This window comes from Colius striatus, chromosome 13 (genome assembly GCF_028858725.1).
Source record: "Colius striatus isolate bColStr4 chromosome 13, bColStr4.1.hap1, whole genome shotgun sequence".
Taxonomy (NCBI): Eukaryota; Metazoa; Chordata; class Aves; order Coliiformes; family Coliidae; genus Colius; species Colius striatus.
In genome coordinates this window covers 9934509-9961372 of record NC_084771.1, presented here as the reverse complement: position 1 = coordinate 9961372, position 26864 = coordinate 9934509, and the positions used below count along the sequence as shown (strand labels likewise).

At 51.5% G+C, this 26864-nt stretch overlaps 1 protein-coding gene across 1 annotated transcript in view; it reads left to right on the top strand.

Moving 5' to 3' along the window:
* Positions 1 to 19819, top strand: part of SLC16A2 (solute carrier family 16 member 2) — a 42203-nt gene extending 22384 nt beyond the window's left edge. The window contains exons 2-6 of the mRNA XM_062006828.1: positions 5279 to 5423; positions 10466 to 10928; positions 11333 to 11476; positions 11994 to 12222; positions 12908 to 19819. Of these exons, the coding sequence (XP_061862812.1) occupies positions 5279 to 5423; positions 10466 to 10928; positions 11333 to 11476; positions 11994 to 12222; positions 12908 to 13128 (1202 nt within the window). The 3' untranslated portion in view covers positions 13129 to 19819. The remainder of the gene's footprint in view (positions 1 to 5278; positions 5424 to 10465; positions 10929 to 11332; positions 11477 to 11993; positions 12223 to 12907) is intronic.
* The last annotated feature ends 7045 nt before the right edge of the window (positions 19820 to 26864 follow it).

Here is a 26864-nt window from a genome sequence, read left to right as displayed (position 1 = left end):
GCCCCTTTCCTCTTGTCCCGTCACTTGGGGAGCAGAGAATGACCCCCACCTCACTGCAGCCTCCTGTCAGAGAATGCAGAGAATGCTCCTGTCTCCCCTCAGCCTCCTCTTCTCCCAGCTAAACACCCCCATTCCCTCAGCTGCTTCTCATCACCCTTGTGCTGCAGCCCCTTCCCCAGCTCTGTTGCCCATCTCTGGCCACGCTGCAGCCCCTCAGTGTCCCTGTGGCAGTGAGTGAGGGGCAGACAGAAAACACAAGTCCCCAGCAAACACAAGTTAAGGAATTACTTCTTTCTTGGAGGAGCACAGCAGATGGGCAGATGGAGGTGAATTACCTTTGGCTTCCCTATATCTCCTCCAAGAAATGCCAAGTGCCTGGGGGAGCTGACCCTCAGCAGCTTTCCCTGTCCCCTCCTGTGGCCGCTCAGCCCTGGCCGCGCGGCGCGAGCCGGAGAAGCCGCGGGAAGCGAGGGAAGACACTTCCTCCAGAGGCGGATCTGAGGTCACCTCCTGGCCCTTGATCCCTCCAGCCCGGGGTATGTGGGTCAGCGGGGAAGCACAGCTGAGAGCGACGTCCCTTCCTTCTTTCTCCCTGGAGATTCATTTTTAAAGGAACAAATAGGCTCGGCCACAAGCGCTCCACAGTCCCATGTTTTAACGGTGGTTTTTGGAACAATAGCTAAATACCAGGAGGGGGTTTGGATCTGTGTCTTGGAGCACTGATGTTTTCTCCTGTTGTTTCTTACCTTCCTGCATCCACCTTGCTCTGTTCCACCGTGCCCAGAGTGCTTCTGCTCAGGAAGATACCCAGCAAAGAGGGAGTTTGTCATACTTGTGAGATGGCTTTGCTGGAAAGAGAGCTGGTGTGTGGCATGTGGGACCTGCCTGGGCTGACCCCAGGAGCCCTCCTGCTGCCATGAACACACAGAGGTGGTACTCACCGCCCCCCCAGCCTCTCAGCATCGACAGCTACACTGCTGGTCCTGACCCCTATGTGTCAGACACAGGGTCCCCAGCAGTGTTGTCAGCCACGGGCAGGAGGAGGACCTGGTGGCAGAGACCCAGAGCTTCTCCATTGTGGGCAGAGCTAGATCATGTTGGGCTGGTGAGCAAATGGGTCACCCCTCAAGTATTTTGTCTTGAGCCCAGAGTGAGCTGTGCTGAACAGGACAGTGTGGCTTGGCCACGTTACCCACACCTCCTCCATCAGTTCCCCTCGGAGATCTTCAACCACCGTATTCCCCTGTTTGTGTTGAAGGCCACGCTGCTTTGGACCTGCCACAGGCCAATAGTTGGGCTGCCTTTAAGTCAAGGTGGGAAGGAGCAATTTGTGGAGCTTTGACTGGAGTTCACTCTGTGTGATTGCATTGTGGGAGAGCTGTTGGTGGGATGCTCTCGTGGTCAACCCCTGCTCCAGCAAAGGGGCTTCCCACACGCCAGAGCATCCCCAGGACCACCAGGAAGGTCCAGTCAGCTCTGGAGGAAGCTGGAAGGGACAACATGCATTGAGCCACCTCTAATGTTGCCAGTCCCCAAGTCAGAAGTCATCTTCACTCTCCCTCACAAAAAGAGAGTGCTTTAAATGCCCTTCTGCTTCTTCATTTTTAACTAAAACAGTGGTTTCTGAAGGGTTTGGTGTTGCTGTGAAGACATCCCTTGGAGAGAAGATTTCTTGGATGTCACCATCTGGGTCCTCCCATGGCACTCAGCCAGGCAGCTCCAAAACCAGCCCCTTCAGCTCCCAGGAGGTGGTTGGATTTGCTGCACCTGGAGATCACGTCTGAAGCCAACTCCTGTCCAAGTTCTGTGCAGCTTTTGAGCTCCTTCCAGCCCCATCCTCAGCTGGAGCTGCTCCATTGTTTCTTTTTGGATCTGCTTGATCACACCACACCACTGATAAGGCTTCATGCCTCTTGTGGGGGCTTGTCTTTGTGTGTTTCACCCAGGTTATCAGCCACAGAAGCTTGCAAGGTGTGGCCAGGCGAGGAATTAAACTATCTCATCCAAACCCCCTGGAAATCAGAAGCAAAGATGATTCCCTTCTGTTATTTTTTCCTGTGGGCTTTAAATCAAGTCGTAACTCCTCCAGCATTGGAGGAGCTACTGAAGGGAAACCCTGACTCAGGCTGGTTAAGCCCTTCTGGTTTCCACCAGAGGAATAGCTGCCTCTGCTCTTCATGACCTGGAGAAATGTCAATACCACATTCACAGATTGCCAAAAATAACCCCCTCATCCACTGGAGCAGATCCAGGGACTCCAGCTCTGTGTCTCGAGGGGCACATCTGGGGCTAAGATTCACCTGAACCCCATTTTTTCCCCCTCCACCCATGTTTTTTCTCCTATGGCTTTCCTCCAGCCTTGCCCAGACTCAAGGACAGGAGATCCCCAACACCACGCTGGAGCTAAACCAAGGCAGGTCCATTGTGCAAACCTCTCTCCAGAGCCTATTTCGGTGTGAGTCACGTCAGGGCTCAGGAGACCTTCTCCTGCTCCCAGGAGCTTGTGTGAGGAGCTCGTGTGAGCTCTCCTGCTCCCAGCTCTTGCCGAGGTTTGTGTGCAGCTCTGGAGCTCGCCCAGCCCTCCCAGCTTCCCGGGGCTTCGCTGGGAAGCGCTGCGAAGACAAAACCCCGCTCTGGAAGTGAGGCTATTGTTCTTACTAATTTTAACTTGATGTTCTGCTCCAAGCCTATTTTTATTCATTGCTTGTGGTAAGCCCTTTCTCTAAGGTAGAGCAGTTTTGCCACAGGACTCTTTGTGTGTGTGTGTGTGTGTGTTTTCACCAGTTTGAATCGAGCTCTATCTCCTTTTTACAAACCCAAAGCTCGGAGGAGCTTTTAAGCACCCCGTTGCTGCGCCTCTCACCCCGGGTTTGCTTTGAGCTCTGCAGGTGAGTGTGTGTGTATGTGTGTTTTTGGGGGGGGAGCAGAGATTGATCCTGCTCATTTGCATGCAAATCTCTGGGTTATTAAGATCAGAATCTGGCCCTTTAAATTTAATACCTCGCTTTATGCTTTTATTTCCGCATTTCTGAAAGTAATTTCCAAAAATAACAAACTTCAAACATGATGGGGCCATCTAACATTTTACTGCCTTGGCTGGAGTAGAAGGAACATTTCTGGAAGTATATTATCCAATTTAACGAGCCTTTCCCATCTTGGCTTCTCTCCCACTCCTCACCCCCCTCTCAGAGTTGTTTTGGACGGCTCTTTGGAGCCGTGCCACCTAATCCTGTTAGAAGGACTTTTCATTACACTGTGCCTTGTGTTTGGAACCAAGAAAAATCAGCTGGAGAAAGAAGGGAGGGGGGTCCTCACCCCTTGCCCTCAGCTCTTTGCATTTCTCCTGCTGTTGAGACAAGAGGCTGGCGAGTCCCACCAGGTTCCTGTGCAGCCTCTGCTTGGCCTTTTATTGCTCCACTCTGCATTTATTAGGGAAGACTTGGGAGTAAATTGGGTCCTTGCAAATTTGTAATTAGTTTGGAAGGGTCTGTTCTTCCGAGGCAAGTGAGGGCTTCTTTGTGTGGTCTTTTGTTTTGTTGTTTGAAAGGCAGAGGTTGGAGAGGCTGTTCTATAGCTGGGGTTTGCTTTTAATAGGGACCTGGCTATTTTCTGAAGATCTCGGGGCTCTTGAAGGAGGGGTTGTTATTGTGCAGGGCTGTGCTAAGAGACTTTGCAGAGCACTTGGTCTGGATGCAAAAAAAGACCCCAACCCCCTCAATAAAGGAATTAAAACAATAAAAAGCAATGAGCAAATGTTTTGAGGTCTATGTGGGGCAGATCACTCCCAGCAGCCCAGAGCCAGCGCCTGAAGCTCAGAGATGCTCCAGCACATCTCCTGGCTTGGTTGTTGGAAAGGGCTGGGGGCCCCTTGTCTGTCTTATCCATCCTGCCCCATCCCACTCCTCGCTGAGGGGCCCTTTAACTACTCCTCAGAGCTGGTAGAGTGAGAATTTTTTCCTAACCACGTTGCTTTTCTTGAAAGCCTATGTTTCCTCCTCAAAATAGTCACAGAAACCATTAAAGAGAGAAGGTGGAGGGAAGGGAGAAGACAATGGGCTGAAATAATCTGCAAATAATAAGTTTCTGTAAAAAAGCCAGCCCAGCCAGCCAGTGGTTTTCTCCAAAGATGGGTAGGAAGGAGACATGAGGTTGCAGCCCTGCCTGGGCATTGTCTGGCAGGGCTGGGGATGGGATCCAACCTGGCACAACCCTTGTGCCTCCCATCAGCTCAGCTGGAATGAGAAATCCTCACTGAACGTGGGGCAAGGGGGAGGGGAGGCAGCCCTGGCTCCCAGTGATGGATGAGTGATGGATGAGTGTGGTGCCTGGAAAAGGACCTGAGGGGTTGGTGACAGCAGCTGAACAGGAGTCAGAAGCGTACCCAGTGGGGCAAGAAGGCCAAGAGCATCCTAGCTTGGATCAGCACCAATGTGGCCAGCAGGACCAGGGAAAGATTGTGCCCCTGTGCTGAGCCCTGGTGAGGCTGCAGCTCCAGGGCTGTGCTCAGTGCTGGGTCCCTCACTCACTGCCACAGGGACACTGAGGGGCTGCAGTGTGGCCAGAGCCGGGCACAGAGCTGGGGAAGGGGCTGGAGCACAAGGGTGCTGGGGAGGGGCTGAGGGAATGGGGGTGTTGAGCCTGGAGAAGAGGAGGCTGAGGGCAGACAGGAGCCCTCTCTGACACTCCCTGACAGGAGGCTGCAGTGAGCTGGGGGTTAGTCTCTGCTCCCCAGTAATAAATGACAGGACAAGAGGAAACAGCCTCAAGTTGCCCCAGGGCAGGTTGAGATTGGAGCTGAGGCAGAACTGTTTCCCTGAGAGGGGTGTCAGCCCCTGTGCCAGGCTGCCCAGGGAGCTGGGGGAGTGCCCAGCCCTAAAGGGATCCCAAAGCCATGGAGCTGAGGTGCTGAGGGCCATGGGCTTGGCAAGGTGAGGGGAGGGCTGGCACTCCATCTGCTTAAAGGGCTTTTCCAACCAAGATGATTCTGTGATTCTGTTATTTGGGAGCTATAACTCAGTGTATAAAACTTTTCCTAGCCAAAGCCAGGGAGCAGGAGGCTCAGAGGAGCTTGGGAGGGCTCTTGGCTGTGGAAGCAACAGCCGTCTGCGCAGGCTTTATGAGCTTGTTCTTTATGAGCTGCACTGTTAATTAATGGTGTGATAGGGCTGCCTCGGTGCCCAGACCACCTTCAAAGCTGGAGTGAGTCCCTAGTTGTTCCCTTCCTGGCCATTGTTTGATTTCCCACCCTGACTGTTGCCTACCTTCTCTCTCTCCCTAGCATGGGTCGGCTCCTTGGCCATGGGTATGATTTTCTTCTGCTCTCCCATCGTCAGCATCTTCACTGACCGGCTCGGCTGCAGGACCACGGCAGCCTCAGGAGCTGCCATTGCCTTCATCGGACTCCTCTCCAGCTCCTTCACCAAGTAAGCCTGCAGAGGGGCTGTCCAGCTCCTCTTCCTCACCGTTCCCTGCAACCCACCCTCCCTATTCATTGCTGCTGCCTTTTGGGGCCAAGCAAGTGGTTTCCATCTAGATGAGAGGTCTCCTGCAGCCCATGTGCACACAGCCTCTCTCCAAATGGAACCAAGTTGCTCTTTTGTCCTTATGTAACAAGACAGTGAATCTTACCTGAATGAGGGGCTTTATTTTCTAGGGTTTCAGCCCCCTAGCCCTTCATTTGATCTTTAAAGCAGGCAGTGAGAAGCTCACACGCCTGTTGTAGGCAGCTCCAAATTGATGCTCGTGGAGAAAACTCCTTTGCAACCAATTTCACATTGGATACTGAAAGTAAATGAATGCTTAAAGAAGTATTTCATAGGCTACACCTTGCAAGAGGGAGTTTCCACACAGGGCTGATGGGGAGGGAGGTGCAGATGAGGTTTGGAGCAGTTTGTGCATTTCCCACATGATGGCTGCGCCTCGTTTCCCGCAGCTGAGCCCATGCCATGGCTTTCTGCTGGCAGGCACTCACCAGTTGGCACTTGGAGGGCAGATGTACCTGATGCCATGTAAGAATCTGTCCAACCCAAGATGTTTGTGTCTCTGAGAGCAAAAAGAGGTGGCTTCTGGAGTCTTTTATGTGGCACTTAAATGGAGTCTCCAAGGCACTCAGGAGACACCCTCCAAAGCATTGTTTGCCCCAGTTGTTCTGGATAAAAACATTGCTTTGGGTTGGATTGCAGTTAAAATCAATATTGTTTTAATTAAAATGTTTCAAGAAGTGGGTTTTTGCAAGCAAATACACACCAGTTTCCCGGAGGGAGACTTGCCAGTACCACGCTCCTCCCTGCCTACCCAGGGCAGCAGGGTGCCAGCTCCCTTTACTCTGGTCACAGAGAGCCTCAGGCACACCCAGTTCCCTGTGGAGAATGTGTGATGGGTCCCCAACTGCAGGAGCCACCCATCATATGAGCCTCCTGGCAAAGCCCAAGGGACAGGGGCTGATTGCAGCCATGGAATGTTTTTTCATGGCTTGGACAGATGTCTCTTTGTTGGGTGGAAAACTCTCTGGATGGCTGAGTCCAGAGAGTGGTAGGGAATGGAGTTACACCCAGTTGTCAGCTGATGCCTGGTGGTGTCCCCCAGGGTTCAGTGCTGGGGAGTGTTCTGTTTATCAGTGATCTGAATGAGGGGATTAAGGGCACCCTCAGTCAGTTTGAGACGACACAAAGCTGGGTGGGAGTGGAGATCTGCTTGAGGGCAGGAAGCAGAGGGCTTTGGCCAGGCTGAAGCCATGGGCCAAGGGCAATGGGATGAAGTTGCCCAAGGCCAAGTGCTGGGTCCTGCTCTTGGACCACACCAACCCCAGGCTGGGGCAGAGGGGCTGGAAAGCTGCTGGAGAGAAAGAGCCTGGGAGGGTTGGTGACAGCATCTGAACATGAGCCAGCAGCGTGCCCAGGTGGGCAAGGAGGCCAGTGGCATCCTGGCTGGGATCAGCAGCAGTGTGAGCAGCAGGAGCAGGGCAGGGATTGTCCCCTGTGCTGGGCCCTGCTGAAGCTTTAGCGATGGGCTTGGCAGTGTTGGGTTAGTGGCAGGACTTGAAGATCTTAGAGCTCTTTTCCAGCTAAACAATTCCATGATTCTGTGAGTTGAAATGCTAAAACCATCTCAGGCAGCAGCATGGAAGGAACCACCCTCTGCAACTTCCTCTACAGATGCCACCCCTTTGTATTTCAAAGGATAACAGTCAGCTGAGAAAGGCAGTGGCTCCTGAGGGGAGGTTGGCCTGGGCTCCTGGCAGTGCAGATGGCAGGCGATTCTCATGGCACTTTCCTTCTAACCTCTGAAGTTTGGACTTTCCCCCTCCCAACATTGTAAAATGTTTGTGCAAAGGAAAAAGAGCTCTTGGGACCATGTTGCTGCCAGTGGTTTGTTATGTTGGGCTTTAAAAAAAAGGCATCAAACAGCACAGAGAAGAATATTCTTTCCAGGAGAGATCCAGAGCTGAAATCCTCATTTCCTGCCTTCTCGCTCTGGGTTCACATTCCTTTGGCTGCCTTTTAAGAGAGCAAGGAGCCCCTTTGCAGCTGAACCATGGCGAGGGAAGCTGCCTTCAGCCCAGTTTAGTAAGAGTAGAAGGGCTGTGGGATTTGGCAGTGCTCCTCTGGATATCAAAGGCTGGTCCTGACATTCCTCTCCTCACCCAGACCGATGGAGAAGAGGTGGGGTTTTTTGGGTCGCCCTTTGCCGTGCTGGAGATGACCCTCCCAGTGCAGAGGGAGCTGCTGCTTGGGATCTGTAAAGGGAAATGCAGCCTGGGTTTGGTGGGCTGAGGCTGGGATGGACCAAGGCTAATCAATCTTTTACCTCCTGGTTTCTCTGAAATGGGTTTGCTTTGTTCAAACAGAGGAGCAGCACCAAGCTGATCCAGGAACCCACTCAGCCCTCTGGCCTGCGTGGCAGGACCCCAGCTCAGTGCCTCCTGCCCTCAAAGTATTGGGAACCTAGTACAAAACCCACAAAACAAACAAAATATGCTGGAAACAAGTTGGGGAGGGCTGAAGTTTTCTGGATGGGGTCGAGGTGAGGCTTTTCCTCTCTTTGCCCCAGCCTGCACTGTGGATCTCTCCTGCACTTGTAATCAGCTTGAGCCACTGCAGATCTGATGTGCCCTCAAGTAGAGGGAAGTCTCATTTGTGTTAAGATTTCACCTTCCCACCCATTTTAAGGGAGTGATGTTTTAGCATCAGGGGTGGGAGATGATGTGCAGTTCAGCAGGGCTGTGTCATATCTTGCCCCAGTGCCCTCCCAGCCCTCTTGCACTATGAAGTGGTCCATGGTGGGATTTGAGTCTCTTTTCATCCACCCCTCTGCAATTTCTGCCTGGTTTTTCCTGCAGAGAGAAATCTCCCAAGCCTCTGCCAGCAGGGCTGGACCAGAGCCATTCCTGTTGTGAGCTATAAGAGGCAGCCATTGGCAGGGGACCTCCTTGTCCCAGGAGATGTTGTTATCCATGGGACACGTCGTTATCCGAGGGAGACGATGCTGCCAGAGAGCAGCTGGCTGGTTCCTAGCGAGCAGGGTGGGAAACCCTGCCTAAGAAGGGATTGAAAGGAGCCCTTACTCATGCAGGGTTGTCTCAACATCAATGAGGAGCAGATGGGGGAACTACAGCATTTGTCTCACTTATCCACCATGTCAGCTTAGCTGCAGTACCAGAGCTGGTGTGACCCAGCTGAGATGGTCAGGGCTGGTGTGTGGGAGGTCGGAGACAGCTTGCATAGCCCAGCTGCCTGCCTGGCTCCTGCAGAAGGGGGGTGTTTTCTGATGTGGCTTCATTCTGGAGTAGCTGGAAATTGCCTTTCATGACTGCCATTTGTCTTTGAGCTGTTGGGTACAGCGAGTGTGTTCAGCTTTCTGCTTGGCTTAGCTAAAGAGACGAGCGTGTCATGGAAGAATTGATGTGCTTGTGAACGTTTTCTCAGCTTCAAACTGCTCCATTAGATCTGGGCTGTTGTCTTCTCACTTGCTTCCTGAGCAAGCACTCAGTGTTTTGTGTGTGTCCTTTGGAGTGTTGGAACAAAGACCCTGTTTGTGCAGCTTTGCTTGCCCGGTGAGCTGCCCAAATGTTCCCATCACGCTCCCTTCCCATGCAGTGCTTCGTGGCAGAATTTAGCAGCTGAATGTATTACATGGGGATGAAGAAAAACATCCTTCATCTGGAGAGAAGCACAGAGGGTGATTTGCGTTGCCTAACTTTGGCCCCTGTTCTCAGCTGCTTCTGTTGGGAAAACCAGGCTGGCAATTGGGAAAAGGCTCCTTCCAAGGGCTCTCAGGAATTTCCAGCTCTTCTGTAGAGCAACCACTTCACTCCCTCCTCGAGTGCTGCCACCAGTGTAAGGTACAAATGAGATCTATTAAGTGTCTAATTGAAGCTCTCAGAGGAGCTTAAAGAACTTCATTAACCAGCCTGGAGCCTGGGCAGAATCACAGTGTTCTCTTCCTGAGTGCCTAATAACCTAGTGCCTTCTGCTTTCAGAAACAAGGTGTAGAATGGTTTCAATTAGTCCTTTCAGTGAAGAAGGGGAAAAAAGTAAAGGATTTCTAGCTAAAAATAACCTGCCCTGCCAACCTTAGACAGTCTTGCTGCTTGTACTTTAAAAACTATTCATGTTAGGTCATCTTCCCAAGGAGGGCAGGTTGGCTGCTGCCTTCTCTTTGCAGGAAGCACTCCCCCAGCTAGACTTCATCTTCCTGAAGATTACACCTGCCAGCTGTGAAAGGAGGATAATCCTTGCTTTGGCTGGGGAATAAGCTCCTCGAGGTCAGACTGTCTGTGTAGCACAGACAATGTGTGAGACCTGTGTCTTGACTCTGGGTTTTGGAGGACCATGGGGGAGAAGACTTCCTTATCTCTGCATAACTGTCCTTCAGCTGGGAGAGAGTGAATTTTCATCCCAGTAGCTGCTGTATTTTGGGTTTATGCTGAGAAGAATGTTGATAACAGAGGAATGTTTTGGCTATTGCTGAGCAGTGCTGCACAGCATCAAGGCCCTTTGAGCTTCTCACCCTGTCCCAACAGCAAGTGGACTGGGTGAAGGGCTGTTGTGTACACAAGGAGCTGAGAGGGAACATGGCCAGAAGAGCTGACTCCAACTAACCACAGGGCTGTTCCATACCATAGGATGTCATGCCCAATATAGAAACTGGGAAGCTTGGCTGAGAGGGGCAGATCACTGCTTGGGCATCGCTCAGAGAGTGGGGAGCAATTGGGCAGCACTCATCTCTTGGGTTTTGTTTCTCTCAGTTACTGTTATTCCATTTTATTCTTCCCACTGTTATTGTGTTTCATTTTCATTTATTATACTTGTCCTTAACCCAGGAGTCTCGATTTTCTTTCCCAAGTCCCCTCCCCACCCTACATGAGCTGTGGGGACAGGGAGCAGCCGCGTGGGGCTGCGTTGCTGGAACCACGACAGTAACAGAACCATCTGGCTGTGGGGTGGGTTGTTTTTTTTCCCATTAGGTCTCTGGAAGTCCGTTACTTCACATACGGGATCCTCTTTGGCTGTGGCAGCTCCTTTGCCTTCCAGCCCTCCCTCGTCATCCTCGGTCACTACTTCAAGCGCCGCCTTGGCTTGGCCAACGGCATCGTGGCCGGCGGCAGCTGCCTCATCTCCGTGCCGCTCCCCTTCTTCCTGAAGATGGTTGGGAAGGCCATCGGGCTGGCACATACTTTCCAAGTACTCAGTGCCTTAATGCTCATCCAGATATTCCTGTCCTTGACCTACCGGCCCATCTTGCCACCTTCTTGTGACTCTAAGCACCATGGGCAGGACAAGCTGGGCAGCCGGAGCGTGCGGCAGCAGTGCTGGGCCCAAACCCGCAAGTACTTCAGCCTGAGGGTCTTCAGGAGAAAGACCTATCGGATCTGGGCCTTTGGGATCGCCACCGCTGTCCTGGGATATCTCGTACCTTACATGAACCTGGTAAGAGCCTTGGCTGGGACTGGAAGGGGAGGGAGGTCCCTTTGTACGCAGTGAAGGGGCTGCTCCGTGCAAGCGAGGAGGAGGGAGGTGGGAAGGTGGAGATGGGCTGTAGGGGCAGAGCCACCAAAAGCCTCAGAGCTAAAAAACTGTTGCAGGCATGTCCTGGGAACAGGAGTAGCGATGGGAGGAGACAGCTTTTTGATGGTCCTCTGCACCAGGGTGGCTCCTGAGGACAAGAGAGGAGGGAACTGTTGGGTTTTGGGTATGTGGAGGTGGTGTGTGCAGATGTGAGGGTCACACAACCCTCCTCCAAAGCCACGAGCCCTCTGCGGGAAGTCTGATCCCTTTTTGGGATGTGAGAGGGATGAACTTCCTGAGGATTCACGTCCTTTCCTCCATCCTAGGTAAAATACGTGGAGAAGCGATTTCAGGAGACCAAAAAGGACTGGATCCTCCTGGTCTGCCTCGGAGCCATGTCAGGGCTGGGCCGCTTGGTCTCAGGCCGCATCGGCGACTGCATTCCTGGGCTGAAGAAGATTTACCTGCAGGTATGTTGTGTGCAACCCTCTGTGGAGCTGCTCTGGCTCAGAGGACAGCATCTCTACATCAGTATCGACACTCTGCTTAGTAACTGTCAGCTACAGACCACAAATCCTTAACAGACCATTGCTTCACGCCCTTGTCTGCTGTTAGGAAAGAGACTTTATTGTAGGAGGGGTAGGGAGAAGTTGGACACTTGACCTGAGGACTTGGGGTCCATTCAGCAGCCAAACTCCGTTGTCCCAACTCTTTGCAAGCTGCTGGAGACATCAGCTTGTGGTTTTTGCAAAGTGAACTGCTGAAATCTAGCAGCTAATCCAGCAGCTAATCCTTCCTAAAGCTCCTTAAAAGGTTATTCATAAAGGCCCCTCTGAGAGGAGAGCAGAGGGTAGATGGCATTGCTGAGAGGGAGGGGGTGATGTCGTTGAGATGTTCAGTGTCATCTTTATGACACTTCCTGCTGCCTGTCCTGCTGCCTGTCATCCTCCCCCCCCGATGACCTGCCCACTTTTTGTCCCCCCCCAGGTTGCATCCTTCATGCTGTTGGGCCTCCTGTGCATGATGATCCCCCAGTGCCAAGGCTTTGAGGGCGTCATTGTCATCTGCCTCTTCCTCGGCCTCTGCGATGGCTTCTTCACCACCATCATGGCCCCCATCGCCTTCGAGCTGGTGGGGCCCATGCAGGCATCCCAGGCCATAGGATACCTCATGGGGCTGATGGCTGTGCCCATGACCGCGGGTACACCCATAGCAGGTTGGTACCACCACACCTGCACCCAGCTCTTGGCACGGAGCAGACAATTGTAGCAGCTTTCACCCATGGTGTGAGACCAGTTTTGAGTTCTCTGGCTCATTGTGTCACAAGGGCATTGAAGTATGGGTGTAGCATCACTCCATGCCACATCCTGGAGCACCATAGAATGGTAAGGGTTGGAAGGGACCGCTAGAGCCCCCCTGGAGCCTGGAGAAGACTAAGAGGGGAACTCATTAACACAAGTACTTAAAAGGTGGATGTCAAGAGGATGAGGGGACACTTTTTTCTGTAGCATCCAGCGACAGCACAAAGGGTGACAGGCACAAGCTGGAACACATGAAGTTCCATTTGAACACGAGGAGAAAGTCCTTTGGTGCTGAGGTGAGGGAGCCCTGGCCCAGGCTGCCCAGGGAGGGTGTGCAGGCTCCTTCTCAGGAGGTTTCCAAACCCACCTGGACACGTTCTTATGCCCCCTGAGCGAGGGGAACCTGCTGTAGCAGGGGCTTGAGCTAGAGAAGTGATTCTGTGTTTCTCACTGCACAACATTGTCCATGCACATCCTTTAAGGCATAAAACCTCCAAGGAGTACAAACCCAGATCTCCCCAAATCTGGTGGTCAAAGGAAAGAGCCGAGTGGGGTCATTAGGCTGCCGTGGCTATAACTGATGCTGTTCTTCTCCTTCAGGATACCTCAATGATTACTTTGGGAATTACGACGCAGCCTTTTACTTCGCCGGGGTTCCCCCTATCGTGGGTGGTTTGGTGCTCGCCGTCGTCCCGCTGGTCCATCAGAGGATGCTGAAGAAGCAGCGCCTGGATTCGGGCAAAGACAAGATGCTGGTCTCGGAGGCAGTGGTGAACGGGGAGATGCTGCCGGGCTGTCCCTCCTCTGAAGCCCCCATGTAGCCACCTCCTCCGCTCGCCAACACTCAGTTGCCACCAGCAGCCTCTGGGTAGCCCAAGCACAGGCCCTTTTCTAGACGGACCGTAATTCTCCACGATCGCAGCTGCACTACGTTTGTAAAGGAAAAACAGAAATCCCACACAAAGTTCTTCTGGTTAAAGGCTTTTAACTAGCAGAAAGGCTCTTTTTTTTTTCATCAGGACAGTTTTGATCTCAAAGCCACCTTTTTGGAGGTTTGGTTTTTTCCCCTCTAACCATTTTTCTAAGGAGAACTCTCAGCAGGATTCAAACTCCATCCGTCTCCTGCTCCTCCCCTCCGGTTTTCTATACGTCACAACAGAGGTTTACAGCTAAAAATGCCTTTTTAAAGCAGGCCACAGATGGAGCTTGTTGAACCTTGCAACTGTCCATCCTTCACCTCCAGTTTCTCTGGGGTCTCACGTCCAAGACAGCCCCCTCCCCATCCAGTCCAGCACTGGGGGCTGGTGTGGAGCCAGCAGATCTGCGGGATGAAACGCTGCTTTAGGCCGAGGCACAAACCAAATAGGTGGTCAACAAGTCCCTCTTTAATCTTCTCCTTTTCTGCTGCTCTCCCACACCCCCAGGGAGCTGCAGCTGGGACTGTGGGGAGCTCGGCTGGCCCTGGTCCTGCTGCCCTCATCAAACAGAGCCACGTTCCTGCAAAATAATGCCTTAAAAATGCATGGACAAGACCAGCAGGTCCCTCAGCCACCTTTCTGCCTCTGTTTTCTCACCCAGCAACTAATGATGGGGTTTTGGAGGTGCAAAGGAGAGAGGCAGCTCCCTGTGGCTGGCTCTGCAAGGAGAAAACCATGGGCAAGCCACCAAGATGAGCACGTGAGAGGCATCAAGGCTCACAGGGTCAGGAGAGAGCCTCGTGTCATGGGTTGACAGGAGGTGGCTTCCCTGCACACAGGGATGCTCGATGCAGTTGGTTTGGGGCACAGGACACCCACAGATGGGGGAGTGCAGTTGATTTAGGGCACAGGGGCACCATGGATGTGGGGATGCAGTTGGTTTGGGGTACAGGAGCACCCATGGATGTGGGGATGCAGTTGGTTTGGGGTACAGGAGCACCCATGGATGTGGGGATGCAGTTGGTTTGGGGTACAGGAGCACCCATGGATGTGGGGATGCAGTTGGTTTGGGGTATAGGGTGTCACCATTAACTCTCTTTTGGGGCTGGTTGTGTGTTATGCAGCAATAAGCATGAGTCAGTATTGGCAGGGGAAACCTGGGTTTAACTCCCTCCCCAGTGTTTAACCCACAGCCTGTGTGAGGCTGTGCAGAGCAGGTGCAGGGTCAGCAGAGGAAGAGGGGGAAGAGCTGAAGGAAGCAGCAGAGCCCATGGGTTCCCACCACTCAGAGCAAAGGCAGAGCTCAGCCTCGTGCAGAAATCCATCATCTTGGCATCACTAATGAGCATGGCACACAGCAAGGGAGGTCCTCCTGTCCCACTGGCTCCCCGTGTGAACATGGTGCCAGCTGGTTCTGGGGGACCTTTTCCTGGAAATAGCAAGCCAGGAGAGAGAGAGACAGAGAGAGAGCAAGAAACAAAGGTCCCATTTATCCTGGCTGCAAACCCATCCTTCATTGGATTTCTTTCTTTCTCATTTTATTCACCTGCCACTAAAAGCAAATGAGAAGGCTGAAGAGGGACATGTGCCCTGGGACTCATCCCTTGGGCCCTGGCTGAGTGTGGGGTTTGGAACACCAAGACAAACCTTTGCTGTGTGACACGTGGTCTCAGTGGCAGCCCCTCTGCCACCTTTTGTATATAGGCTCAGGATCCTGCATGTCCCTCTGGCCCTGGTCTTATTCCCTGTTGGATAATAATTCATTGTGTGGTCTTGTGGCCCTTCAGTCCCTGTGCAAGCTGGAAAATGAACTGGTGTGTGGTGACGTGTCTGTCTGACTATAAACCCAGATGTCTGTTTGTCTCTTTCTTCGATAACGCTTTCCTGTGACTGTTGTTGCCCTTATTGCATCATCTGCTGCAGCCCTGCTGACCCATGGCTTGGGTTAGGATGCAAGGCACTAGCCACAATGCCCCTTGCCTTGGGGCTGGCCAGGTTTAGCTCAGGGCACGGCATTAGTGATGCTTTCCAGGTGGATGTGTTGGCAGTGAGGCATCTCCAAAGCCATCTGACAGTGGAAGGAAAGAAGCCCACTCTGCACTGTGACTCCTCCAGTGAGTGTGGGGGCTGTTACTCACATCAGAGTTCACTTAAGTTCTTTAAATCATATTTTTTACCTTAATTACACCCAAAGGAGAGTTTGTGAGGGACTTAAGAAGTAGCTTTGTCAGACCAAGAAGAGAATGAGCAGAGCTGCCTCCAAACCAGATGTGGCCTGAGCACGGCAGAGCACACCGCTGGCTGCTCTCAGCTCTGCGTCCTAAGGCAATTTATGGTTCAAATCCCCAGCTTCTGCAGCTTTCCACTTGCCTTAAATGCTCCTCACTGCCTGCAAAGGGCTTTGTCCTGGGAGGAGCCTGGATTGGGTGCAGTGAGTGCTTAATGCTGCAGCAGCATCAGAGCCAGCGCTGTCCCCAGGAGGGATGGTGGGACCCACCTTCACACCCCCCACTAAACTTTGGTCTTTGCCCATAGCTCTTATTATCAACTTTCTAGGAGATTTCGAGTGATGAGGTGCATTCATAGACCACAATCTGGTTGGAGGAAGCCACTCCTCATCCCAACCCTGACCTAAGTGTGGTACCAGCCTCCCTAAAAGCACTCTCAGCATCTTTGTCCAGTGGAGATCCTGCTCTTGGTGAAGACGAGGGCAAATCCTGCAGGCATGTTTGAGCAACAGCAGTGAGAGGTTCACCTCATCTGCAAGCACAGATGGGAAGGGCAAAGGTTGAAGCAGTGTGTCAACACAGAGGGGAGTATTTTGGGGGTTGTTTGGCAGCCCCACGCCACTGCCAGGCCTGTGTCGGCTGCCCCTTGAGTACTGGGCAGCCTTGCAAGAGCTTCTGTGGCATGTGAGAGGTGGGATTGTGGCCATCTGAGTGTCTATAAACAAGGAGGAGTTGCCTCAGTCTCTGAAACAGCCATTTAACCTGTTGGAGTATGGTGCTGGGATGCCAAGTAGGTCCCTCCTGTTGCAAAAAAACTTCATCCCCAAACCCTTCCTTGTCTCTTCCCATCAGGATCTGCTGGTTCTCACCTGGCACGTCCATGTCCTCCTCTGGGTGGGCGAGGGCTGAACTGGCAGCAGTGTTCACACTGGCAATGACTTCTCCCTCCCCAGTGAGTGATTCCTGGGCTTCTCCTTCCCCACTGAATGATTCCTGGGCTTTCCCCTCCCTGGGCTGTGATTCCTGTCCCGCTCCCTTGCTGGAGAGGGGAAGGTGGTGTCTGACACCCCGAGCTAGGCCATTCTGGGAGCCATTCTGGGAGCCAGTGATGGCACAGGAGCCCCTTGGGTGGGAAAGGGTGGAGGAGAGCCAGGAGAGAGCGGCTTTGCCCTGTGCCCAGGGTGTCTGGGGAGCTGCAGGCGTGTGAGTAGCTTTATGTAAGCGCACAGCAAGCGGCAGGACATGTCCCAGCAGCGCCCTGCTCGGGGCTTGGCTGGGGCTGCCTTGCTAAATCTTTAGCTTGAGGGTGTTCAAAAACAAGTTGTTGTCTTCTCTTTTTTTGTTCCCCTTTTTTCTCTCCTTTTTGGTTTTTTTCCCTCCCTCCTGCAGAGTGAGGCACCAGCTTTAACTCCTCTTGCTCTGGCTGAGAGGTGGTGGAGTGGGACAGCCAAGATGAAAGGGCTGGAGGGGGGATTAAGTTGTGTTTTCAGCCTTTCAGGGCTACCCAGTGATGGGAAGCCTGGCAAGGGCAAGTGCCATGCTTCATGGCTTCATGGCTTCATGGCTTTAGGGCTTTTATTTTCCAGTTGTGAAACAAAGCTAGAACCATCTGTGGGAGCTGCTGCTTTGCCATGTGCCCTGCCCTGAGGTCCTGTGGCCAGGGAAATACTCATGTCTAAGTCACATAGCCTAAATGTAACAGTTCTGGCAGCTCATTGGCTGGGGTTGAGGTTTCCTAACCTTTCCCTGCTGTGGGGAGGCCACCTTCATCAAAGCTGGAGGGCTTTTGCAGGTCTGCTGCATTGCTGTGGGTTTTGGGGACCCCCCCAGTTTCAAGACCTTTTGGGGCTGCCAGTTTGGCAGCTTCATAACCCTCTGGGCTGAGCTGCCTGGTCTGGAGGAGCTGGGAGAGAGAGGTGAGCTGCAGCTGGCCAAGGACATTCCTGCCCCTCCAACCTGTGACAGTGCTCCTGGAGGACTTTGCCCAGTGGTCAGGGGTCTCTTTTGGCATTGGTACGTTGGTGCTCAGTCTGGGCAGGCTGAGTTGGTGCTGAGGATCTCATCTACACTTGCTCAGATCATTCCAAGGAGGCTTCAAGTGGACACTTGCATCTCTGTGTGGCCCTACAGTCACACCTCAGAGTAACAATCTGCTTAAAGGTAAACTTGGACAACATTCTCTGGACATGGAAGGGGGGAGATCCAGCTGAGACCCTCCCTGTCCCTCCATCCTTTGCTGCAAACTGTTTCCCAGCATTCACATGCCTCTCTACCCAACCAACCTTTGTTTGGGGGTTACCTTGGTTATTTTAGCTTCACTAATTTTCACACTGGCAGAGATTGCTTCTCCTTATCCAGCTGGAAGCAGAACACAGGGATGACTCTCAGAGCCTTGGCTCCTTTGCCATGGCAAGTGGGGCAGCCCCAAAACCTGCACTCGGGCAGCTCTTTCAGGCTTCTTTTCTTTTAAAGCTGGTCAGTGGTTGGATTTTATGATCTTAAAGGTCATTTCCAACCAAAACTGACTCTATGATTCTATAAAATCTCAGCTGCCCTTGTAACCTTTGGGGAGAAAGATGTGCTTGACAGGTGCTCCTGCTCTGCACAATGCCAGGTGGGGATGGAGCTGGCAGAGGGGCTCCACCTGCAAGCAACAAACTAAACAAGCTGTTTCCCTTCTTATTGAGAACCCATGGAGGGAAAGCAGCCATGGGGATGGATGGAGCTGTCATCCCTGTGCAGCTCTGAGTGGGTTTTGTTATTGAGGGCTCCAGGGATGACCCTCCCCACGTCCAGGAGGGCTGAGCATGGCTCCAGCTGCGTTATCAGCTTGGCACAGCAGCATGGTGGACTTTAGTCGTGGTGACAGCAAGGTTATCGCTGGCCTTTGGCAGGCTCAGCCCCAACAACCCCTTTTAGAGGGGGTGGGGATGTGTTTTCTTTGGCAAATGCTGCAGTGCCCTTAGTGCTCTCACCAAGGACAGACGCTGCGAGTTGCTCCCACGTCTCCTCTTCTGTGAGCACAGGTTTGGGTCCTTGCTCCTGGCAGAGCTCAGGCAGGAAAGGACACACAGTCCCTCGTGTTTTCTGCCAAACATGGCTTTGGGGGGTGGTTTCATTCCTCCAGGGTTTCTTCTCTTTTTGTAACATACTCCCCAGTGCTCACCCTACCTGCAGCCAGCGAGGAAGCTCTTAACCATAGCACTAGAGACAAGACTTTGGCTCAATTTTACTAAGGAATGAAGCTTTTTTTTTCCCCCTTTGTTTTGACCATTTTGAAGTGTGGTGTGTAAAGATGAGTTGTTTACTGGAGCAGGTTTTGCTCTGTCTCTGGTTGGTGACCAGATTGCCTGAATGCAGTCGGGTTTTTTTGGCTGCCGAGTGCATTCAATCAAATCATTTCGGGGAAAGAACAGAACTTCTCAAGGCCCTGAACTTTCCCAGCAGATCCTGTTTCAGTCATTTGAAGCCATTAAAGCCTGAGACAGGAGTGGTTTTTTAGGGGGAGGCTGAAGGCAATTTGGAAATTACCCTGCTCTCCCTCCCCTGCCCTGAAATCCAGGAGGGTGAAGCCAAATGTCTCCTTTCGGATGGGTGGATTTTGGAGCTGATTCCACGTAAGAGCCCTGGAGTGGAGGCTTGAATTTGGGCCATTTTGGGTAAGCCATCAGACTGATTGTTTTTAAAGCAGGATCTCCAAGCTGGCTGCAATCAACCCCTGGTTAGTGGATCTTGATGCCCTGACTTTCCCAGCCCTATTGCTGTCAGCATTGGCTGATGGATTTGATGATTGGCTGAGGGAGAGCATCAGCATCACTGGTGGCAAAACTCCTGCCCATGGGGTTTTTTGAGGCAGGGTACCAATGTGCTGGGAATTCTCACCCTCCCCACGTCTGTAGCCACTAGAAAGGCTCATTAAAGCACCACTGAGAGCTTTACAACCCCATATTTATCAGGGTGCTCGGGGCTGTGTGTCAGCAGGAGCCGTGCTTGGTGCCTGGCGTTGCAGAACCAGTGGCCTGAAAGCAGCTGCTCAATTCAAAGCACAAACCAGACTCTGAAGTCCAAAGTTACCCTTTTTTTTTACCCCCCTCCCCCCACTTTTTTGGACATCTGCTCCCTGTAAAACAATTTCTATTCCCTTCAATTTTATATCTGCAAGTAAAGTATTTGAACACGTGTCTTAGGAGTACGACTGTCCTTTCCAAGTGTGACTTGCTGATTGCTGGTATAAAGTAACAAACCCCCAAACAAACCCCAGCCCTCTCCCATATTAGCACATTTCTTTTTGTAATTCATGTTTTCTGAATGTTGTTTATATATATAAAAAAATAAACATGTAGAATAAAACCAGTTGAGAAAGAAAATGGGATCTCTGCCTTTGTCTCACCAGGTTTCCTCTCTCAGCTTTCCCAGCTGCTGCCAAACCCTGCTGTCTGGTGCCTGCCCAGGATGTCAGAAGAAAAGGGGCTGCAGAGATGACAGTTTAACAGGAGAATTCTTTTTGTCAAGTCTTTCAAATCCCTTGAGGAAAGGCTGTGCTGAGGTACTGGGGCCTAATGGGAGAAGAGCTTCCTGGTGAAGGCTGGAGGTGGTGTTGGGAGGTGGAAGATGGACCTTGTCCCACTCAATAATGAAATACCTGAGAGTTTCTGGGTGTCCAGGCTGGTGTCAGAGCTCAGAGGGAGCCTTGAGAGATGGGTTTCCTCTCATTCCCCTGGGCACAGCATTGGGTCTGACTTCTCTCAGTCGGCATCTTCAGGGGAGGCTGCAGCTCGACAGTGGCTTTGCTCTGCAGGAGCTCACACAGGGACAGCACCAAGGCTTTACAAATTAGTAGCAGTAGTATTTCTTCCTTTTGGCAGCAGTTCAGGGGCAAGGTGAGGCCTCCCATGTATCAGCACTGGTCACGGGAGACAATCTCTGTTGTCAATAGGAGCAGTTATGGGAAGGCTGAGGGTGGGAAGGACTGGGGATGATTATTCACAAGTGAGGTTACAGTGGCTGGGAGATGCTGAGAACAAGGCTTTTTTTTCAGGGGCTTTATAGTAATGGTTTGTTTATGCTAAGTGCTTTAATTGCCATCAGATGAAAGCTGACATATGCATTAGTTTTGTATAGCTCAGGCTTTTAGGTTTGGGGTGGGGGGTTTTTTTCCACATTCATCTCAAGCCTTTTTCAAGTTGGGGATATTTACTGCAAATAGCATTTAAAAATAAATAAAGCAGGAGGTAAGAGGTGGTAAACAGAGACTCAAAGGGAAGGGGGAGGGCTTTGTGCTGTGCATGCAGGAGGGGGAATGCTGCAGCCCCTTCCAGGAGCAGCAACCACCATGTGAACATATGGAACTGCTTTGGCTTCATTTACAGGTAGCAAAACAAGCCACACTGGCCTACTATGTATTGTACCTTGAGTGCTGTGCTCAGTGTTGGGCCCCTCACTGCCAGAGGGACACTGAGGGGCTGCAGCATGGCCAGAGCCCGGCACAGAGCTGGGGAGGGGCTGAGGGAATGGGGGTGTTGAGCCTGGAGAAGAGGAACCTGAGGGGAGACAGGAGTCCTCTCTGACACTCCCTGATAGGAGGCTGCAGGGAGCTGGGGGTCAGTCTCTAATCCCAAGTAACAAGTGACAGGACAAGAGGAAAGGGGCTCAAGTTGCCCCAGGGGAGGCTGACGTTGGAGCTGAGGTGCTGAAGGCTGTGGGTTAGTGATGGGCTGGGCAGGGTGAGGGGAGAGCTTGGACTCCATCAGCTTATAGGGCTTTTCCAGCTGAAATGATTCTGTGATTACATTACATTGATCTTGGGGTGGCTGTAAATCTGGGGAGGGGAGGGCTTGGGATGGTGTGTGGTAGAAGCAGGTTGCACATCCAGAGAGATGGGGGGGGAAGCCCCTGCACACACACACATCTCTCTCCTTCCATAGGTGTGTTTGTGCATGTACCCACGGGGAATCCCCACTCAGCCTCCTTGTCAGCTGCATTACATGGCAAGCTGAAAAAGGGGGGGGGGGGGAAAGTACTTTGTATCAGAGCAAACCCAAAGCTTTTCACTAGAAAGGCTGCAAACTAGAAAAGAGCAAACCAACCAACCAAGAACGTCTTCATTGCCATAAAACAACAGCTAAGTATTTCTCTGCCTGTTCATGTATTAAAACTGAGCTGTCATGGTTTAAAACAAGCTGTTGAGATAGTTTACATCTATAGATACAAAATTTACCTGTGTGCTTTGCATATTCAATATGAACCACCTGACTGTGTTTGCTATTAGTGCACTAGCTATAAATTACATATGGTTTGTAGATAGATAGATATATAGATAGATATGCAAATGGCCTATATGATATATAGATAGATAGATATGCAAATGGCCTATATAATAGCTATAGTTACATTTAATTGGGAGGAAAGGGGTAATTTTTACGTGTGTATTCACACACACACACACACACAGAGCACTCTAGTGGAAGATGTCCCTGCCCATGGCAAGGGAGTTGGGATGAGATGATCTTTAAGGTGCCTTAGAACTTACAAAGCATTCTATGATTCTATTTTATATCTATATATGTATCTGTGCAGGGTGAGGCTGTGTTAGTGGGCATTTGGAGGCTGTGGGCATGTGCTGTGCCCAACCACTCCTCTCCCCAGGGGCTCTGCATTGGCCTTGTTTCCTTTCATTGTCTTCTTCTCCATCTGTTTTCTTTTTGTAGGACACAGGAATTATAATTCTACCCAAAAAAAGCCCAACCCCAAGCCCCAACAAGAGCCATCTGCAAGGGCCTTTGAAGGATGCACCAAGTGGCATTAGCTTTTGGTTTTAATCATCTCTGCCTCTAAATGCAAATCTTTCCTGGAGCTGTTGCTTCACTGTCATTATTTAAAGCAATAATTTGGAAAAGATCCTTTCCCAGGGGCTGTTCAGCTGCAGCCAGGCTTGGCAGATCTGCAGGAGGGCGTTGAGGGACCCTCTGCCCTCAGAGAAGGGTGCTCTGCCCCCATGGAGGGTGCAGCTGTGGTGGGGGGAGTTCAGGATGAGTTCCCTTTCTGACAGTTGGGTTGTAGGGGCTTTCTTAAATGCTATATAGGAAATTCTCTCTAGAGAGGATCCTGTGGAGGGCTACCAAGATGCTGAGACTGGGCCATCTCACTGATGAGGAAAGGCTGAGGGACCTGGAGCTCATTAGCCTGGAGAAGAGAAGGCAGAGGGAGGTGGAACTCATCAACACTGATCAGTACTTAAAGGGTGGGTGGCAGCAGGGTGGGGTGATGCCTTTTTTCTGTGGTGGCCAGCGACAGGACAAGGGGTGATGGACATCAACTGGAACACAAGGTAAAACTTCTTTGCTGTTCAGCCCTGACACAGGCTGGCAAGGGAGGGTGTGGAGTCTCCTTCTCTCTGGACCAGCTCTGCATCCTCACAAGCAGACCCTGAGGATACCAATGGTTTGCTCTCACTGTATTCTTCTTCCACCTGTGTTGCTCTCATTCAGGGAGTAAAGTTCAAAAACCTTTTTTTAACTCTTCCTTAGTTTTTTTTCAGTTTAATTCACCTCCTCTTTCATAGAATCCTTTTGGTTGGAAAAGACCTTTAAGATGATCAAGTCCCAGCCCTCCCCTCACCCTGCCCAGCCCAGCACTGACCCCTGGCCCTCAGCACCTCAGCTCCACGGCTTTGGGATCCCTCCAGGGCTGGGCACTCCCCTTTCAGGGAAAAAGGTCTTCTTCAACTCCAATGTCAACCTCCCTTGGGGCAATGTGAGGCTGTTTCCTCTTGTCCTGTCCCTTGTTACTAGGGAGCAGAGCCCGACCCCCACCTCACTGCAGCCTCCTGTCAGGGAGTGTCAGAGAAGGCTCCTGTCTGCCCTCAGCCTCCTCTTCTCCAGGCTCAACACCCCCATTCCCTCAGCCCCTCCCCAGCCCCTTGTGCTCCAGCCCCTTCCCCAGCTCTGCGCCCGGCTCTGGCCACGCTGCAGCCCCTCAGTGTCCCTCTGGCAGTGAGTGAGGGACCTTCCTCTATCCCCTTGTCAGTCCTTCATGCCTTTCCATAATCTCCCACTCCTCACCCTTCGCTCCCAGCCCTACTACACATGCAGGGCAGATGGAAGAGCAGCACTGCCAGTTCCCAATCTCCCCTTCCCACAAGTATTTCAGTTTATTAAGATCCATCTTTACAAAAAGTGGGGGAGTTCAGTGTGGGGCGGTGGCATCAGGGCCATGACACTGCTGTGAAGTGTGGCAAGGTCAAGGGAGGTTCTGCTCCCCCTCTGCTCTGCCCTGCTGAGGCCTCATCTGGAGTCCTGTGTCCAGTTCTGGGCTCCTCAGCTCAAGAGGGACAGGGAACTGCTGGACAGAGGCCAGTGCAGGGCTACAGAGATGCTGAGGGTATGGAACATCTTCCTCCTCAGAAAAGCTGTGGAACCTGGAGAAAGCTGAGGAGAGACCTTATTAATGCTGACAAATACCTAAAGGCTGGGTGTCAAGAGGATGGGGCAACACTGTTGTGTGGTGGCCAGTGACAGGACAAGGGGTAATGGGCACAAGCTGGAACATAAACAGTTCCACTGGAACAGGAGGAGAAAGTCCTTTGGTGCTGAGGTGAGGGAGCCCTGGCCCAGGCTGCCCAGGGAGGGTGTGGAGGCTCCTTCTCGGGAGGTTTCCAACCCCACCTGGACACGTTCCTGTGCCCCCTGAGCCAGGGGAACCACTGCTCCAGAGAGGAAAAACTCCAAGCCTCAAAGTTTCAGCCTGGAGATACCAAAACCTGCAAATCCATCAAGAGAAATTAAACCAGTACAAGATAAATCATCTCTGTTGGCAAGCTGGAGCCCAGATGGGCCCCTCTTCTGGCACTGCACCAGGCAGCTCCTGCAGCCCCACCCCAGGGACACTGCCTTGTAAGCACAACCCAGGATCCTGCTGGCCTAGGGTGCTCAAGGAACCCTCAGCAAATATGGGTTGTCTCCTATTTTATGAAGTAATTATTGTTGAGGGGGCTTGAGGCCTGTATTTTCACATGCTCAGCTTAACAGGGGTTTTATTCAGGGGAGCAGTTGGAGCATGCAGCATCAGCATCTCATTAGTGTCACAGACAATGCCCCTCCAGTTCACCACTAAAAAATGGGGTTAGTTTTCCCCACATAACTTTATTGCAAGGGTTTAGGGAGCCACAACACAGCTGAGTTTCAATTAAACCCCCCGAAACAGGGTCAATCTCACTTGAAACTGCTGGGACAGGCAAGTAAACAGCAGAGAGCTTTTGCTTTCCCCTTACCTCTCTGTTCCCAAACACTCAATCCCACTGTGGTCAGAAGAGCTCTTCTGGTGAGAAGCCCTGGACTGCAGGGTTATTCCTGCACCCCCATCACTCTAGGATGGACAGCTTTGCCAAACACAACCTTTCTCCTCCCAGCCAGCAGCAAGACCAAACATTGCCCTGTGAAGGTCTGGATCTGCTGCAGAAATACACCCTGAAGAGAGGAGGATAATGGGAAAGGTTACAGGGTTTAAGCACCAAGAGGGAGGAAAAAGGTTACATAAAGTTGTATAGGCCAGAACAAAGACCTCAAATGTATTAGAGAAAACAAACACAGGGATGAAGTCAGCCACAAGCATGCTCCAAGGTCAGTGTGGACTCAAAAATTTTGGGGGGGGTCAATTGACAGTTTTTAAGGAACAAATAGAGGGCTAACTGAACCAAAGGCCTTCCAGCAGGGCTAGAGTCAGCAACCTGGCAAAGAACTCCTGAGGGAAACACCTCATGAATGAAGTTACCAGAGTAAACCTTAATGCCAATGTTAAAGACTCAATGTCAGATGGAACTGGAGACTCACAGGGCAAGACAGACCATGGAGCAAGCAGGTAGGAATGGGGAGAAAATCCACCCTTAGCCAAGAGTGAGAGCACACACAGCCCAGGAGAGGCCCAGGACTTTCACTCCCAGTGCTGCCAAGCCTTTGCCCTGCTGCCCACCCCACTGTCCAGTTCCCAGCAGGAGCAGAGTTGAGGTGAGGGAAGTGTTGATAATAAAGACCTTCCCCACACCCTAAAAAACCATCCTTCCCACTCAGGTGTTCACAAGTGCAGCAGGTACTAGTTTTAGGACAAAGCTTCTTGCTGTATGAGAGCTGCTGGTGAAGGCTGAACACTGCCCAGGGTGTCTGTAGGGACAGCCCCGATACCCACGGGCACCTGTAAAAGTCACAGCTACTACTTGACAACTTGCAGATGCTGCTTTTTTATCCCACACTATCCCCAGAGAGACTGACACAAGTTTGGGACACAGGGAGATTTACTGCTTAGGTTTTAGGTACTAAGGAGCAATAAACTCTTCCACGGAGTTCACTCCATACCACTCCAGCTCTTCCCTTTCTGCAGATCCCAAAAGGGAAAGGTGTACAGAGGAAAGAAATCCCTACCACGTCCAGCACCATTTACTCCAGTGCATTCCCACTCTAAGAAGAATAAAGCCAAAGGAGTGATGATCAAGCACAAAACAAACACTTCATGCATTTTATTGAGTCTATTTAAATTTGCATTATGACATCTTACATAGGAAACAAACTCCTCCTAAGTGTTAACTATCAAATCTGATCAAGCTCTTGTCCCATGAGCTCAGAGTACCATTTTGTATTAAACAGGTCCAGTATAAGCAGATGTAAAGCACTGGACAAAAAAATAAGAGAAAAAGGGGAAAAAAAAAAAGAGAAGAAAACCTGTTACATTCTCATCTGAATTCAGGGCTTCCCAACCAAGAGCCTTGCTAGCAGAGAGGGGAATTCAGGAAGGGTTCTCTCTGGTATTTAGCTTAAGGGAACAAAACCTGATAAAACAATCAATTGAAACTAATTCAATGGTGCATCTACCTATAAGAAGAAAAAAAACCAGATACCTCCTGTCAAAAAGAGGTTGGGAGGCCCTGGCATAAGCGAGGCAAACTCCTTTTTTAATACAACACAGCTCTGTGTAGTTTGGGTGAGTTAGTCTCAGTTCTGTCCCTTCCCCCTCCTTCCCTGCGTAGTCAAAGCTAAACAAACAAAAAGTCCAGTGTACTTACAGGTTAGAAATATTTATGAATTTGTTATAAATTCCCTTAAGGTGGCTCCAAGCCAACCCTCCTCCAAAGCACCTCCTCCCAGGAGCAAGCAGAGGAGCAGGCAGACATTTCCCTTAGGCCCCACGCACCTCATCAACTCCACGTGCACCTACACACCCTCAGGGCAGGAGCATGGATGACCCCTGAGAAAACCCAACATCAGACAGTCCCACAAATGCACACATGAATGAAAAGGATCCCAAACTAAATGTAAGGCTGTGGCTGAGCCCACAGGATGAGCTCTGCATTGTGCTGCAAGGGTAAGGTCTCACTGGGAGATTCAGGAAAGCCCTCGTCATGCTGTGAAACGTCAGAGACCAACG